The sequence below is a fragment of the Giraffa tippelskirchi genome, chromosome 1 (genome assembly GCF_054371585.1).
Source record: "Giraffa tippelskirchi isolate mGirTip1 chromosome 1, T2T-mGirTip1v1.2.pri, whole genome shotgun sequence".
Taxonomy (NCBI): domain Eukaryota; kingdom Metazoa; phylum Chordata; class Mammalia; order Artiodactyla; family Giraffidae; genus Giraffa; species Giraffa tippelskirchi.
The window spans coordinates 55,520,533-55,538,265 of NC_137275.1; the positions used below are offsets into that span (position 1 = coordinate 55,520,533).

The window sequence follows — 17,733 nt, forward strand, 5'->3', positions numbered from 1 at the left end:
GGAAGATCCCCTGGAGAAGGAAATGGCAACCCACTCCAGTATTCTTGCCTGGAGAATCCCATGGACTGAGGAGCCTGGTAGGCTACAGTCCAAGGGGTCGCAAAGAGTCAGACATGACTGAGACTTCTCTTTTACTTTTCACTTCATGCATTGGAGAAGGAAATGGCAACCCACTCCAGTGTTCTTGCCTGGAGAATCCCAGGGACAGGGGAGCCTGGTGGGCTGCCGTCTATGGGGTTGCACAGAGTCGGACACCACTGAAGCGACTTAGCAGCAGCAGCAGTATTGGCTTTGGAGAAGGGAATGGCAACCCACGCCAGTATTCTTGCCTGGAGAATTTCATGGACAGAAGAACCTGAAGGGCTCCAGTCCTTGGGGTCGAAAACAGTGTCCAACATGGCTGAGTGACTAACACTGGTGGCTCAGTGGCAAAGAATCTGCCTGCAATGAAGGAGACTCCGGCAATGCAGGAGATGTGGGTTCGATCCCTGGGTTGGGAAGAGCCCTTGGAGAAGGAAATGGCAACCTCTCCAGTATTCTTGTCTGGGAAATCCCATGGACAGAAGAGCCTGGAGGGCTATAGTCCATGGGGTCAAAAAGAATCTAACATGACTGAAGTGACTTAGCATAGCATAGTATTGGCTTTCATTATAATCAAGCAAGTGCCATACTAGGCATTTTAGGCTTTTGAGAAAGAGATTACTGGTTAGATTGTGTATTTTTAGCTCAGTTTTCTCCATTGGATGGATAGTACATTTCCAATTGCCTGCATGGATGTCTTAACCTTTAAACTCTCTTGGTCCAACTTTATTATTTCCCTCATTTTCATCTCCTAACCTATTCATTTTACATTTGTAACTCTACTCTTCACTCAGTTTTGGGTGGAACTGGAATTAGAATTTTCCTTCTTTTTCTTCACCAACCTCTATCACTGGTTTCTCTATCAGTGATGTCCTGAAGTCACTCCTCTTAGCAAGTTCACTGCCACTGCCCTAAGATCAAGTTCTTATGCTTTCTATATCAGACCTTTGCAACAGTCTCTTTACTGGTCTCTCAGCTTATGGTCTGTTTCATCACTAATCCAGCTGACATAGTATTGCCCTAGGCATTCTAAAATACCATTTCAACCAGACTATTCCCCTTCTCAAAAACTTTTTAATGATTCCCTATAGGTTATCATGGGCTTCCCCAGTAGCTCAGTGATAAAGAATCCACCTGCAATGCAGGAGCCACAGGAGACACAGGTTTGATTCCTGATTGGGGAAGATCCCCTGGAGGAGGACATGGCGATCCACTCCAATATTCTTGCCTGGAGAATCCCATGGACAGAGGAGCCTGGTGGGCTACAGTCCATAGGGTCTCAAAAAGTCAGACACAACTGAAGTAACTTAGCACGCACTGGTTACCAAATAAAGTTTAAAATCCCCATGTAGCATTTAAAGTCATCTAAGTACTTTGGAGATACTTTGGCTCTCCCTGATTTTGCTCAGGCAGCTTCCTCCACCTGAAGTGTCGTTCTGACATTCTGACAGCTAAGTGCTGCTTATCCTTCAAGCCCCTGCTCTCTGTCGCCTCCTCTTGGCCATCCTTTTTGATTCCCAGTTGGATTTATTTGTTCCTCTGCAGTGTATCCTTAGCACCTGGCTTTCACGTTTAACTTATTATTTTTTTTAAATCATAGTCTGTCTTACATGTAATTTAATTGCACCTCCCTTAGATTATAGGATTCTTGAGGGCAGAGGTGTGCATGACTAATTTTTAAATCATCCTAGGCATAACATATCTTGGACATAGCAAGTACAGTGTTTGTTGTGTTCTTGCTCCTAGGAGGGAAGATATTTATATAAACAACGAACTTCATGTATAGTAAATGGTCTTATGCAAATAATAATGATCCACATCTCTACATTTTCTCTGAGAACTGAACTTCATGTACTACAAGTAGTACTTGCTTCCTATTTTCCTATTCAGACTGAAATCAAAGAAGGTATAAAAAATTTTACTCAACTTTGTCGTCCTGGAAAAATGCATACCCAGGTGAATATTTGCTGAATGAATGCCTCAACTATTGTGGTTATGGTTATACCTGAAAATTCTGGGAGTTTGCAAAGACCTCCGGTAAACTTCAGAGCCTAGTCTGGTCTCTAATCTGAAAATTACAGAATATTCTTCTAGGTTATTGTCAGTAAGTGTCTGCTAGATACTCACTGCTTTATTTTCATGTGCTGTGAGAAGCTAACAAAAAGAAATCGATGATGTATTGAAATCCTGTTCAGCGATTCCCTCTGGACTTCTGTTTTTAGGTTTCTTCATCTGTACCTTTGGAATGTTTCCAGTGCCTACTTCATATGGCTGTTGTGAAGACTACATGGCTTAGAACATGCAAAGCTCCAAAAAGTGTCTCATGTACAGTAAGCACTCAGTAAGCATGAACAATTATTATTATTATTATTGAAGATATTGAACTGCACCTGCCAAAATTGGGGGATAAAAACAAACACCATGCAAATCTAAGTAGTTTATCCTTTATTCATACAAACAATACATACACAAGACTATACCTTTTTTGAAGACTGCAATAATTTTCTAGTGTAACAACTCTGTAACAAAATTTAACTAAATGTAACATTTATGAAAATATAAATCTCTGATTGGGTAATTCTTCCCAACAATACAAAGTTTACATAAAAACATTCAATATGAGCTATCAGTTGCAAACAAGTTAGGAAAAATCATTCAAGTCACTTGTTAAAACTCTATTAGCTGTTACATAGAACATTCACACTACATTGAATCCATCTAGGCATTTAATTCTTAGAAAGGTGTAGCATGGAGGTCCAACTGATAATGACAGGAATAAGAATATGTTACTTCCAAAGAGCTAAAAAAAAAATAAAAAAAGCATTGACTCATACAATCAACTCCAGGTAATCTGTATGTGGGCTGAAACTTTTCTGGGCTACCACCTCCCTGGTTGGTAGCTAGACCAGGAGGAACATACTGGAAAAAAATCTTTCACCGGGGTGTTTCATAGCTGAACCTCATCTCTGTATGCTTATGTGTCAAACTGCTTTCCAAAGTGAAATACAGCTATATTGGATTCCCTGTGGGTTAGATCACTTGTTTCTGCCATTAGCATTAACAATTAGGATGTAGCTCTCCTTTTTTCTCACATTTCTCCCCCACATCTCTGTGAGGGCAGTAGAGGAGCTATGACTACTTTTATTCTTGCATTTGGGACATTAAAGATCTGTCTATAGATGAGTTCAAGGCAGAGCTGGCTGAAAGCCAGTTCCTTGTTCATTTTTCGGCCTTCTCAAGACACCATGGTCCCTTTAAAACCAAACCACCACTACTGATCACCATTGGAAAGTCATCCAAGGACATGCCATGAGGGGGATAATGGAATGAAAAAAAATCATGTTCCCCTACTGGGATGTAATATTTTCTTTTAAACAGGAGAAGTAGTTTTTAAAAAACATTGAATACCAATTTCATAGCTTCTGCTTTGAAACAGCTAAGACTATAAAAGACTCCAGAGAATCCTCAGGCAGAAAGGATGATGGATAAAGAAGGATACATATAGTGTACAGAAGTAAGAAAGTGCTTACAAACAGGACAGTAAAGAGCCTTTGGACACCCTTAAGATTTATGCAATATTTTAGCACGAAGACAGGCATATTCAGTTTGTCCCAGAGTATTTGGTCAGCTATCTGCGTTTTACACAGGAAAGAAGAAGAAGGAGAGTAAGTAAGGCAAATGTCGTCAGTGTTCCACAGATGGCATGTCGAGAAAGCTTTCCTTCTAATAAGATTTACTGCAGGGATTTAGGAAATAATTTATGCTTCCACACAACCAACTTATATAGCACAGCCTTTTGTTCATACAATGATAGAAATGAACAGGTGTTTTGACTGTGTTTATAATGCCCTTTCTGTAACATTTTTACACCCAGCACAAACAGGCATTTCAAAATGACATGAAAAGATTGTGGTTTCATATTAAATGTGTTCCTCTGCAGCCCATAAAATAGTTTAAAAATTGTGTGTTCCATGATACAGAAACCCTTGCATGCAGTTGTAATGAAGACCGACTGTGTGTTCAGTAGCCCTGTAATAGCGGTAGGCAGCTCTTGCCCCAGTCCAGTCTGTGGCCTCATACTTCACATCCTTTCTCTTGGGAAACTGGGAGTACCTCTGGGCATTTTTGTTACATTATTTTGCACCTTTAGACCTTCCATCTGCAGACTGGATTGACACAGTTGTCAGGATCATAAAAATGTAAGGAGAGATTAAGGCTGTGTTTAGTTATCCACAATCATTTGAAGTCCAACAGCAATTTGTGTTCACAATTTCAACCTGTTGCTGTAGGACTAACTCCAGTCCAGATGGTCTGTGTGTAGCTCTAACCTCTCTCATCTGGACAATAGGATGAGTTAAGTTGCTTCTTCCAGTCCAGTTGATTTAAAAACTACTCTCTACCTTTCAGCTGATATAGCCATGTAAATATGACTTCTAGAAATTCTGTCAAGACTTCATTCTTGGATAAACTTTGTCAAAAAGACCGACTTTACAAATAATTTTATATTTCTGTACATTTTGTGTGTGTGTGTGTTAGTTGCTCAGTCGTGTCTGACTCTTTGTGACCTCATGGACTGTAGCCTGCCAGGCTCCTCTGTCCATGGAATTCTCTAGGCAAGAATACTGGAGTGGGTTGCCATTCCCTTCTCCAGGGGATTGTCTCAATGTATGAGAATGACAATAATTAACACTGGAACTCCAGCATCTTTCCTGTCTTTTTTTTTTTTTTCCTGTCTTTTAAGAACGAATGTGTATTATTTGGGACACAGAAGGTAATTTTTTTCCTTTTATGTGTGTATCATATAGTTCTGCTAAGCAGGAAAAACATTTTGTTAGTTGTCAGGGGCATAGCTGTGGCCCCTGGATTCCAGGGCAGAGCACACCCGCTCGTAGCAGGAGTTGTGTTTCTTGGACGGTGTTGACTCGTTGGGTTCCGAGGAGTCACTCACGGTGATGGGACTGTCTCTTGCAAAAACCTCAGTCGACTCTCTCCATAGACAATCCACAGACATTTTAAAACAGTAACTATTACACTTTGGCCTGGATGTCTGTGTCGCGTTGTTGAAAATTTGTCTGCTGTTTGAAGTGGCGATTTTAATTTTCAGTGCAGCATCTACACGGTCCACTACGGTGTATATCCCTATGCTGCCATCGTCAAAACCCACAATGATGTTCAGGTGCCGCTGGGAGAGGGCAAGGAAAGTTGGTGTTTTGTAAAGGGAACAAGCACCGATATTTTTGCCATCGGCCAGTCTCATGACAATCAAACTGGATATCGCACCATTTTCATCCTCTTCTTCCCCGTTTCGGAAACAAATGTATACCAGGTAGCGACCGTCTCGAGACAACCTCTGCCTCCAGATGACCCCAGAGGCATGCACTACCCGTAATTTGCCGCTGTGTAAATCCAGCACATTGATATTCTCATCTCCCCTGGAAATAATGCCTAACTTTCCATTGGGAGAGATTTCGAAATCCTCTAGGTTTTTCAGGAAGTTGTTTGGAAGTTGCACGCGGCGGCAGATCACTTCTTCTGTCAGACTCCAGATATTAACTGTCTCGGCTGACGTGATAAACACGATGATATCCGGGCAGTCGGGAATCAATTTAAAATTCACAATGGTGGTGCCGTCTTCGCAGCAGAACTTCTTGGTGATGCTTCCTGTCCAAAGACTGACCGCCAGCACCTTGCTTTTGGTCATGCCTACCACGAAGGTGTTCGCGGAGGTTATGAAGGCGTTCTGTAGACTGGTCAGGATGTTGCACACCCTGTGGCCCGTGGCCAATCTCCAAACCCTGGAAGCATTTTCCTCACAGAGAGAGACCACAAACTGGTCATTGTGTGTAATCAGCAGCTGAGAGATTCTCTGCCCGTTAATTCGAAAGAGGTTTTCACCACTGCTGGTGTGCCAGACATACTGGCTGCTCTTATCATCTGACGTCACCATGACGTCTCCAGAGGATGTCAGCACGCAGTGTTCAACTGTCCCTTCATGCTTAAACACTGCTTCAAGGAATCCGCTGCTGAAGTTCCACTTGTGAACACAATCCGAGCCATCGAGGGAGTAAATGATCTCCCCGCGAGCAGGTAACACCAGACTTTGGATGGGTTTTCCAGTCTTATCTATGTTGGACATAGCTGTGATTATATCTATGTCCCAAATGGAAAGAACACCACTGGTGGATAAAGATAGCAGCATGTTGTGGTGACTAGATTTCACCAACTTGACTATGGTACCTGAGATTTCCTGTAAGCTTGCCATACACTGCCCCGTGTCCCGCCTCCAGAAGAACACGGCCGAGGTGTTTTCCATGGTCGCAATGATGCAGTCTCCATTCTTGGACAGCACAGCTGATATAAAGCGTTCATTGTGCTTTGCTCTGAACTTTTCCGCCACCTTCCACAGGCCAGTATCTAAGAGCTCGATGCTGAGGGCCTTACAGATAAGAACTGCACTTTGGTCCTCTGAAAGTTCAATGCTGACCAGCTCGCTGTCTTCCTTGCGGCAGTCAAAGTCATCAGTCAGCTGGGGGTTGGAGATGTCCTCTGTGTTCCAAACAGAAAGGCTGCCCTCACTGTCTACCATTACCATTTCCTGAGCCGTGTCCAAGATAAGAAGGAACTTCACAAACCCACCTGAAAATTCAGATGTCACTGTACATAACTTTTCTCCACTCCCTAGATGAAAGATGGTGGTGGTATTCAGGTACTGTCCACAGAAGGCGTACACGCCATCTAATGAGCACTGGACGCAGGTCACTTCGTACCAGCAGTGGAACTGGTAAAGGGGCCATCCATAGAGCAGATCAATGACAGTGACATCTTTGCTGGCTTCGAGCCAGGCCAGAGCATGTTTGACGGACAGTGTAAATCCATTGATGTAGGTGGAGCCACTTCCATGTTTGGTCCCTCTGATTTCTACTTCAGACAGGAGGCAAGAATTTACATTGTCGTAAACCAGCAGGGTGTTATTTGTTGTTGCCACCACGAGATACTTCTCATCATTGGTGAGTTTCATGCCCAGGATGACAGACTGGGCTGTTGTGATTTGCCTGAGTAGTTGACGTGTTTCCACATCCCAAGTGCTGATGGAACCATTTTCTAAAGCCGTGAGGACTGTACTGGGGTTACAGGTGGGCAGAATCTCGGTGACATGCAGGTGACTAGATGACAAGGGAAGTCGCTCTGGGCTGTAGGTCACATCCATGGATGAGTGTAATGGCACAATGGAGCAGTATTTGGGCCCGTCTTTGTCACATTCTAAGAGAAGGTGTCTAAGTTTGGGTAGGGAGCTCACAACGGGCAGCAATCTCTGCTGAAGCTCTGCAGAGAGGGAGCCGGGGAACGCAACGACCTTGGTTTTGATGCTGCGGAGGGTGCTTGCCAGGAACTTCAGCTCCTTCTCCTGCGAGTAGTTGTAAGCCAGCTCAATATCTGAGAGCACTTTGTCGAACTGGCCGATTTTGATCATGGTGTAAAGCCAGCTGAAGTTCATGATGATGCCATAGAGCAGGTCGTCAGTCTTCCCACACCTTGTCAGGTGGTACAGCAGCTCACACATTTTCCGATGGTTGACAAAAAAGATGTCAGGCTCCAGTGGATTGCACTGGAAGACCCAGGGCTGGTCAGGGGCCTGCCTGTCGAAGGAAGCCTGCTCCATGAAGTGCCTCTCCTCCTCCAGCAGGCTTCTGCTGTCCAAGTCAAGGCAGCCGTTCAAGTAAGAGTCTTCCAGGCAGAAAGCTTTCCTCCTGCCCCCTGACCAGACTCCCAGGAAGTAGTCTGCTAGTATGGTGTGCATTTCATGCAGGTCGCTCTTGTCCTGCAGATACAGCTTCTGGGCTATGAGCTGCAGGTGTCTATTGGCCCAGACTAACAGGGTGACGTTCTTCACGTGTCTCTCGATTAGGTATCCACTGAGCCCCTCCTTGAGCTTTGCGATGTACAGATAAGGTACCCTCAGGGGATTGCTGGGCCTGGTGCTCTCGTTGAGCTCATTCATCACACTGTTGTCCAGGGCCAGCACGTCCTCCAGCTCCATCTCACTCAAACCCATTTTGGCCATGGTGATGTAACCGAGAGCCCGGGAGACGAGTTTCTGCCCACACTTTCGCTCCAGGGACCAGAAGAGCTGCTCTATGCTTTCGTGCACGGTGACACAGAGGGAGGACTCGTCGACGTCTCTGTGAGATCGCCAGTGTCTCACCTCCCTGAAGGTCAGGTTCACAAACATGGGCAGCGTGCACTTGGAGAAGGCGTTGTTCACATAAATCTGCTGGCCCGATGTGACCTTCCTTTTGACACGCAGCATCTGGTGTTTGAGCACCTGGCTGCACATCTTCCTGTCCCGGGGAATCAGCTCGATATAGTTGTATTCTTCGTGGATAAGGCACCTCAGTTTCTGCAGGATCCCATGTTTGTTGGGCAGTGTGGAGAGGATGATGCGGACGAAGCGGGGAAGGTGCACGGGAAGCCACCAGAGCTTCCGGGCCTCGTCGCTTTCCGAGAGCTGCTCCAGGGCATCGAATATGACCACGAGAGGTCTCTGCAATGAAGACTCATTCAAAAGGTTTATGAATAAGTCACGGAGGTCATGGATCTTCTTAGGGTAGCTCTGAACCAGGCACCGGTAGTTCACGGCCAACTGTTCACAAACACTTAGAAGGAGAGACTTAAGATCAGTACTCAAGTCTGTGGTTCCTAGAAACCTCACAACTACAACTGGGTCAGATTCTGGTCCTGTGTCTTCATGTAGCCAGCCATAAGCCTAAAACACAAAGGTGGCGTTTAGAATGGAGATATATATTCATATGGTCATGTGCAACAACACTTCCTCTCTGCAGAGATCAGCCTTCTGGTAACCCCAACCAGGCAGAAAGTAACCTAGACCCAGGAGATGGAAAAGCCTGAGATGGTCAGAGAGCTGTCACAAAGCTCATGCACTAAAGTCTATAGGTGAAATGCTCAGGATCACTCCACTAAAGGTAATAAAACAGTGGTAACAGTCAACCACAAGGCAGCATTTAGCTTGTATTCTAAAAGTTACAAAGCATTTCACCAACTGTAAATCTGAATATCTAGTATGCTTAGTTCCTCATCATTGAATTTCTTGGCACAGTTGTTGGCACATGGTAGGTGCTTGGTAAATATTTGTTTAATGACTAGATTAAGTAATGACCTACACATTGTGTGCTTAATCTCTCAGTCGTGTCTGACTCTTTGCGACCCCATGAACCACAGCCCACCAGGCTTCTCTGTCAATGGGGTTCTCCAGGCAAGAATACTGGAGTGGGTTGCCATGCCTTCCTCCAGGGGATCTTTCCAACCCAGGAATCGAACCAAGGATCAAACCCAGGTCTCCACACTGCAGGCAGATTCTTTACCGACTGAGCCACCAGGGACCTATACATTAGGTCAAGTCAAATATTTTCCTTAATTGAGGTTACATAAGGCTGACCATGTTCTAGTTGACTTTTGTCGTATTTTAATCACTGAGTAGTGTCCAATTCTTTTGTGACCTTATGCACTGTGTAGCCTGTCAGACTTCTCTGTCCATGGGATTTCCCAGGTGAGAATACTGGAGTGGGTTGCCATTTCCTTCTTGAGGGGATCTTCCTGACCCCGGGATCAAACTTGTATCTTCTGCTTAGCAGGCAGATTCTTTACCACTGAGCCACCTGGCAAGCCTTCTAATTAACTAATTAGAATGTAATAAAAATATTCAGCAATGAAATTATATTGAATGTAATCTTTTATGACTCAGACATTTTACTCTATTGTGATGCCATAGGGTCATCATTATTATTTTTTATTATTATCATAAAAATCTGATAATGTGGGTTAAATGAGTTTGGCTGAATTTTTGCTTTATAACAGACAGTTTACTGTATAAACAGGCAGTCATTAGGCCTCACATTATCTCTCTGTAGGACACATGGGATTACAGATTACATTTTCATGTAACAGAAGAGGAAACTGAGGCCCAAGCCAGATAAATAGCTTGCTTGTAGTTAAACGATTACCAAGAGATGAAAATGGAATAGAAGTCATATCTGACTTTCATTCTAGTGTTCTCTCTCTCCCACTCTCTCCTTTTTAAATTGTACCGTTACAGAGATAACATATATGAGAGGGCTGCTGGGTTTACTATTTTTCTGTCTAGAAAGGTTAGGACAAAAAGGGATATGATCAAAGTATAAACACTCCAAAGCACATTTTTAGGGAGATAATGTTTTTCAGTAATCTTTGGAATTCACCAAGGATACTCCTTAGAAAAAGACATATTTTCTAATACATTAAGAAGTAAGTGTACGAAACTTGGTTCCCCAATAGGTAGTTCAGATTCAAATGCAAGTAAGTTTAGAAAAGATTCATGGATGTCAGTTTCAAAACTAGCTGTTAAGGAAAATAAGCAACTCATTGTTGGTGTTTCGCTCCAACCTTTGAAGCTAATTTGGAGGAAGGTACAGTATTCTTGCCTGGAAAATCCCATGGACAGAGGAGCCTAATGAGCTACCGTCCATGGGGTCACAGAGAGTCAGACGTGACTGAGCATGTGCACATACACACACACACAATTCCTCCATTTTACAGCTGTCCTTCGGTGGCAAATCAGAAACAGAATACAATTTGTTTGTCCCTGTGTGGATGGCTTATGATGATTATATGCATCATCCTTCTTCCCAACTCTGTGTTGTAGGATATGCAATGTCTATAAAGAATGGCCTTCTGATATGAACTCATATCTCAGGAAATGTTGGTTGCACAAGAGACAACCTGGAGACAAATGTGAGATGCCTGTCTGCATCCTTACAAGGGACACAAGGTCACGGGAGCACAGGTTGTAGTTGGTGGAGATGCAGCGGGGGGCTGGAGCAGATGTTCCCCAGGAGGGAGGAGAAGCAAGCAGAGTCCAGGAAGGGGATGGACCTAGAACTAGGCAAGGCTCCTCTGAGAACCTGGTGGTTGGACAACATATCCAGAACAGTGAGCACTCAGAAGGCCACTTTTTAAGTTGATTGTCACCACACTCTGCCCATGGGGACCGCGTGTGTGTACAGGCATATCACACACATCCTATGACTACTGTGCTAGCCACAGAGGGTTGCATCACAGGTGCATTGTTCCTCCAACCACTTTTATCCTCCCCTCTTCCACAAGGAAAAAGCCCTAGAGTGGGTGTCAAATGCATATACCAAGTGTTTTCTCATTTGATTTCAGTTCCCCTTGTAGCATTACTGTCTTGCTCACTTGGAATAATTCTAAAGTTTGAAGACACACCTATAAAGTAGTATGCAGAGACAGGCAGACGGTCACACACGTGCACATGCACACACCTGTTTTGACACAACGTGGCCCCTAAATATAAGCCTGCCGTTTCAGTTGAAGAAAGGGTTCATACCCTAACACAAGAAGAAAAATCAGCTGCTGGGTTTGGCAGATTGAGAAACGGTAAATGGGCCTTCCTAAGGACTTTAAATGTGAGTCTGATATACATGGTTGTCACTTGTGTCCTCACTTTGGGACCTAATCCCCACATAAGACGCAACACAGTTGTCCCTCTTCTTGTCCTCAAGATGATTGTGTAGCATGTGATAGATCATGAGGATGTTCACAAAATTAAGGAAAGCTCTGTTTTTAAGAGAGTAGCCACAAGAAGAGCAATACAAAGATTCTGAAGTAACACAAGGATAGTATAAACCATCAGACTTTGGTATCAAGTGTAACAGGAGGTTAAAACTGGTACTAGCTTCACTCAGTTTAGACAATAGATACCACATTCTAGAGTGAAGCTCCAGCCCATCTTGCAAGACTTGAAAGGGAATTTTGAAAACTAGTTTTGCTACCTTTGGTGGACTACTTGCCTCCAGCCTGAAAAAGGGGCCAAGAAAAAAAATGGGAGAGGAGGATTTTATTGTTGTTGTTTAGTTGCTAAACAACTAAACAAGTTGTGTCCAACTCTTTGCGACCCCATAGACTGTAGCCTGCCAGACTCCTGTTCATGGAATCTCTCAGGCAAGAATACTGGGTGGCCATATCTTTCTCCAGGGGATCATCTCGACCCTGGGATCAAACCTGTGTCCCCTGTGTCTCCTGCACTGGCAGGCAGGTTCTTTACCACTGAGCCACCAGGGAAGTGGGGAGATGAGGGTGCTGTGGGTATATCTCTCACCACCTTACTCCCAAAGTGGAGGACTGATAGATGCCCACCTCTCACTTCTACCTTTGGGAAAGGGGCTGCCATGGACCACTTTCAGGATGCCCCCTAGGGCTTGAGAGACATAGGCATCTGGGTCTGATGACAGCTGAAGAATATGGAGGTTGAGTGACTGAGACTGGCTAGATGCTCCAATGGAGGAGTGATGCCCTTTTGGGACTGGAGTTTCTCAGGGCAAAACAGTATCCAAGTTTCCCATGTTTCAGATGTCAGCCACTGGTAAGTGTGAGTGATGAGGGTTTCTGCTGGTTCTGTTTTTCCCAGTTCCTGTCTAAGGGAGCTTGCTGGGCTGTGGAGAGGCTCTTGGTAGAAAGATACTAGAACATGTGTTGCTGGATGTCTAGGAGCCATGGGGGTGACCAGGTGGAAAAACAATGCAGTTCCCTGTGCCTAGGGAACAGTAGGTGAGAGATGCTCAGTGAAGACAGGTCGGGTAATGTGAGAGGGAAAAGACCTTCAGGAAACCAGGAAAAGGCCTCAGAAGAAACAGGAGGAAGTTTTAAACACCTACCAAGACCAGAGTGCAGAGCCCCGGTCAGAAGGGTACTGGTCTATGAGAATGTTCTGGCCACCTTACCTACATCCCCTAAATCACAACCTATAGAAGTCAGAGTGTGGCTGGGGTTAGGCATGGAGGGGAAGAAGTGCTGGGTGGTGTAAGAAAGGAGAAGATGGTCATGTTCCTACTTCCTGCTGGAGGGGCCTGGCATACGGTTGGCCTCAGCTGGGGGAGGGAGATGTAGAGTGAAGTATTGATTATCATCTTCCACTGGACATATTAATTGCTGAACTGAGATGGATTTAGTATCCAGAAGCAATCAGAGGGCTTGTCTTTGCGGAGAGTGGTGAGAAGAGTTGTGAGATATGCCCTTGTTTCCAGCCAGATGAGAACTAGCTCCACAACATGAGTTTGAACAGTAAGAGACAAAACAAAGCTGTTCTAGGATTGAACCTCATGAGTCTTACTCTTTCAGTATAATTGTTATACCAGCAAAAGAGAAAAGCTGAAGTATCCATTCCAAAAGGACCCATTATAATTCATAGTAAACACAGAAAATGGAAGTGAATTTGGTGAATCGATCTTTTTCCCAAAGTTTTTACAAATATACACGTAAAAGAATAGGTATTTACCTTCTTTGCTACTTCAGCTAGCAGAAGGGTCTTTCCAGTGCATGGTCCACCGTATATAATAAGAGGGTTGATGTGCCCAGTTTTGCTTGGGAGAATGTATTTATGCACGATGTTTAGAGATTCACATTTGTACTCGTAGAAGGAGGCATATGTTTTACATAAGGATGAATGCTGAAGGATTTCATCGTAGAGCGTATCAGTTTCTGTGTCAAAATTCTGCTGTACCGTGGCCTGAATTATGTCAATCATGTCCTCATAAAATTGTTTACCAAGTCCTTCTATGTAGTGGTTTTCTATTTCTTGGGAATAGCCTAGTTTCATGTCACAATGAGTAACAGATGTGTACACTCTCAGATTAGATGAAGCAACAATAGTAGGAATAAATTCATCCCTGAGTTTTATCAGCTTCTCTTGGGCTTCAGGGTCCCGAATGATTCTCGGTTCTGTTCCAGTTATATCCATGTATTTTCCCATGTCTGGGATTTTCACGAAACGCTCAATGTTAGCAATTTTCCTAATATAGCAAACACACTTCTTCAGGAATGCTGGAGTTTGCTTTCCTAGAGCAAAGTCAAATTCATCCTCTATCGCTGAAAGAAAATACAACAAGGAGTTACTGTCTAGAACCAAGAAGCAACGCACCCACGCTTCTAGCATGTGACTCTCAAGTCAGTAGTGGTAGTTTATTTTGCTTATAGTGTGTAGCTGAGTCATCTCTAGAATAATTCCTCAAGTGCTTAATTTCCTATATGTCTTTTCCTAAACAGCCTGGATCCCAGAACAATGGATTCTAAGTAAAATTGTTTAATTTCCTCCAAGACCTGAGGGAGAGGTTGAACATAATCATAAGAAAGAAAGCACGCTAAGTTTATAGTTGCTTCTTCTAAGTTCCCGCTTGACCTCCCTCCCAGACTCTAGAGGTTCTAGGAGTGGAGAGCAGCAACTGGCTGGGGCAAGGAGAGAATGAGGAAGAGGCCACACGACGTATCTGGTCTATTTCTCCCTCGTCGGTCTTTCCTCTGTTGTGGTTTCACCATTTTGTTTGAGATGCATATACGCCAGACATATACATGTAAATATAAATGTAAAAGCATGTTCAAAATATAATTATGTGCTAATTTCATTTATCCATTATCCATGTCACTGTTAAATCCCATTACACCCATCAGAGCAGGAACAGGAAAATGACTCAGTATGTAACTTTATTTCTTCTGAGATAAACCATGTTAGGGCTTACAATACATACGCTCACATAAAAGTAAATATACTTTCTAAATCATTTGAGGCCCCATAAGAACATTTAAAATTTTATCAGTACTAATAAAAAGCAACAATTATGCACAATTTTAGGGAAAAAATAAAATAATTAAACTAATGGGCATGAATTTTAAAATAAGCAGTCTTTTAAAACTTGTTTTCTCCCCTCTGCTTTTCTTTATCCAGTTGGTCTTAATTGAGCATCTGCTATGGAGAAGGAAATGGCAACCCACTCTAGTATTCTTGCCTGGAGAATCCCAGGGACAGAGGAGCCTGGTGGGCTGCCGTCTATGGGGTCGCACAGTCGGACACGACTGAAGTGACTTAGCCGCAGCAGCAGCATGTACCAGGCATGCTGCTAGTTGCTTAGGATACAGTGGTGAGAGAAAACAGAATGCTGAGAGAAAAAGCTATTATGAAGCTTATAGTCCAGTGGAGGATGGCAGACATGAATCACAGAGTCCCACAAATAAATGTATTATTTTTATGCCTGGAAAGTTGAATGACATGGTGCCATGAGAGCAAACAATTGGGAAATCTAATCCACTTGGAGAAGTCAGGGAAGGTTTTCTTAAGGCGGTGATTGCTGGGCTGGGATCTGGGGGAAGCATGGGGGCAAGCGATGGGGCTGGTTGTAACTTAGACCATCTCAATATACTGGCCACACCTCCAACATCAAGCAAAAATGAAACATAGGTGTATTCTATAAAGTAACTATTAAGGGAGGTGGGAATTTTATTTAAAAATGGTACCTTATAGCAGAACTTCTGTGGTAATATTTTTTCATGATGATAGCAATTGATAAAGATTTGTGATTGAAGTAAAAGAGATGTATTTATATCCACCAGTGTTGAATAAGCTGTGCCATTCACATCAGTATAGTTTCTTTTTTTTTAAATTTTATTTATTTTTGGCTGTGCTGGGTCTTCGTTAGTTCACATAGGCTTTATTTAGTTGCAGCGTGTGAGCTTCTCATTGTGATGGCTTCTCTTGTTGCAGAGCCCAGGTTCTAGAGCATGTGGGCTTCAGTACTTATGGTGTGTGGGCTCAGTAGTTGTAGCACACTGGCTTAGTTGCCCTGAGGCATGTGGAATCTTCTTGAATCCATGTCCCCTGCAGTGGCATGTGGATCCTTAACCACTAGACCACCAGGAAAGTCCCAAATCAATATGTTTTACCAAAGTTTTTATTCAGGAAAATTGCATCAGGAGGCCAGATAAGGAAGCTTATATAATATATGTCTACTCTTCTTTTTGTAGAAGAGTAAAAATTTGTTATAATGTGGACAGGGGAAGATGCAAGAAATTTGGATATTCTGAACTCCTGCAGAAAGCAGCCTTTGGCCCATCTCTTGTCCAGCCATCTGTGTTCCACCAGGGAAATCCCTCTATCTGGTATTCTTATTTGAAGATTTCTGAAAATATTAAAGTAATGTTGTAGTGTAAACCCTGACAGGTTTTTTTGGGGGGAGGGGCACTGTTTGTTTGTTTATAATGCAAGAATCTGACTTGAGCTTTGATTGCTGAGGCATCCACTTCAACGATACCTATCTTGAATAAACTCATTAACAGCCACACATACAGAGCAGGCCAGCCCCCCTCACTGAGACTCCTTAGTTTAAGAGCTCTTGGTGGACTTCAATAACTACCTTTCCGGCCACTTGTTTTTCTCTCTTCCTGTGCTTTAAATTTCCACTTTTATGTTTTAAATGTATCAGTAAAGAGTGAGCCCAGTAAAAACAAAACCCTGGATGTATGTGCTCTGTCTCTCTTTCTCTGCTTGTGACCTTGCTGTGTGCCTTAGGTGTGCTCTGTAATGTCCAGGTCCTATAAGTAACGTGTATGTGTGTTCAGTTATGTCAGACTTTTTGTGACCCTATGCACTGTAGCCCTCCAGGCTTCTCTGTCCATGGGATTCTCCAGGCAAGAATACTGGAGTGTGTTGCCATTTCCTACTCCACTTATAAGTTATAAGCCTTTATTTTTTCAGAGTTACCTGATGGTGATTGCTGAAGAGTATCTTGCAATCCTAATAAGAAACAAAAAGGCTGGTCTAACTACCACATTGGTTATTGATAGACTGGCACCAAACAAATATACTCTATCCATTTCAAAGAGCTGGCCCCTCTTCAGCAATTTTCACTGTGCAAACATGGTCTTAAAATGAGTTGGAATGTAAAATAAATTAAAATTTCATGAGCATGCATATCTTTTAGAGATGTAACCCCAAATAGAAAATAGTCCTGGTATAGTATTCCATACTACCTAGTACAAAATTATTAATCTTCATATGGCTATCCATGTGGACCAAGTTCTTTAGTGTGGAGAAAATTAAGAGAAAGTATTTGCCCATGAATTTTTTAAAACTTGGGCTGTTTAACTCTAAGTCAGAGGATGCCCTTCCCAACTGGTGTCTCTTACATCAAGAACAGGAGAGTGTTTGCTCTTGGTATTTTTTTCCTGATACAGCACATTTTTTAGGAATAGGGTAGTTTTGCCCTTGATAAAGACAAAGAACCAGGGCTTCAAAAATGGATCAAAAAGATCCCAGAGGAATAAGGATATATGTTAACCTGTATATTCTAAAGAGAGTACTTATTCCTGCTGATTTTAGCATTTTTAGGGATAAGTAAAATAAGACCTAATTTCTGACATCTTCTGGAGAATGAATTTGTCAAAATTATTCATACTTTCTCTGAGGTTGAAATACAGGCATATCCAGCGAGAATGGTATCAAGTGCTTCTTAGGTTTTCACAAACATTTTGCCACATCATTCACAAAACCAGTCTGAAAATGCAACTACTACTGCATTTTCTTCAATAATTCTTTGCTATCACCTCTTAAAATAAATGCCACTTAACCGATTACTTTACCTAGAAGCGTTCATCGCTTGGAAACTATGACTGACATATTCCTTCAGATATGTGATTTCCTATGCAGTTCCTAAAAATAAAGCCTCTTTTCCACAGCTGAAAAAGGCCCACAAGTGAGTCTCTGCTCAGTAGTTAGGGATATTTTTTATTTTAAGGCTAATCTAGATCCTGCCACTC

General features: G+C 43.0%; 1 protein-coding gene and 1 long non-coding RNA gene across 3 annotated transcripts in view; one reads left to right on the forward strand and one right to left on the reverse strand.

Annotated features, from left to right (window-relative positions):
- Positions 1 to 17,733, forward strand: part of LOC145520629 (uncharacterized) — a 28,982-nt gene that overhangs the window by 2,357 nt on the left and 8,892 nt on the right. The window contains exon 2 of the long non-coding RNA XR_014064648.1: positions 2,304 to 2,422. This is a non-coding gene — a long non-coding RNA (uncharacterized LOC145520629). The remainder of the gene's footprint in view (positions 1 to 2,303; positions 2,423 to 17,733) is intronic.
- The window catches only part of NWD2 (NACHT and WD repeat domain containing 2), a 219,212-nt gene continuing 205,383 nt past the window's right edge, over positions 3,905 to 17,733 (reverse strand). For both annotated transcript variants that reach the window (XM_081527487.1, XM_081527388.1), the window contains 2 exons: positions 13,427 to 14,016; positions 3,905 to 8,845 (listed from right to left, as the gene is read on the reverse strand). In XM_081527487.1, the coding sequence (XP_081383613.1) occupies positions 4,913 to 8,845; positions 13,427 to 14,016 (4,523 nt within the window). In that variant the 3' untranslated portion in view covers positions 3,905 to 4,912. The remainder of the gene's footprint in view (positions 8,846 to 13,426; positions 14,017 to 17,733) is intronic.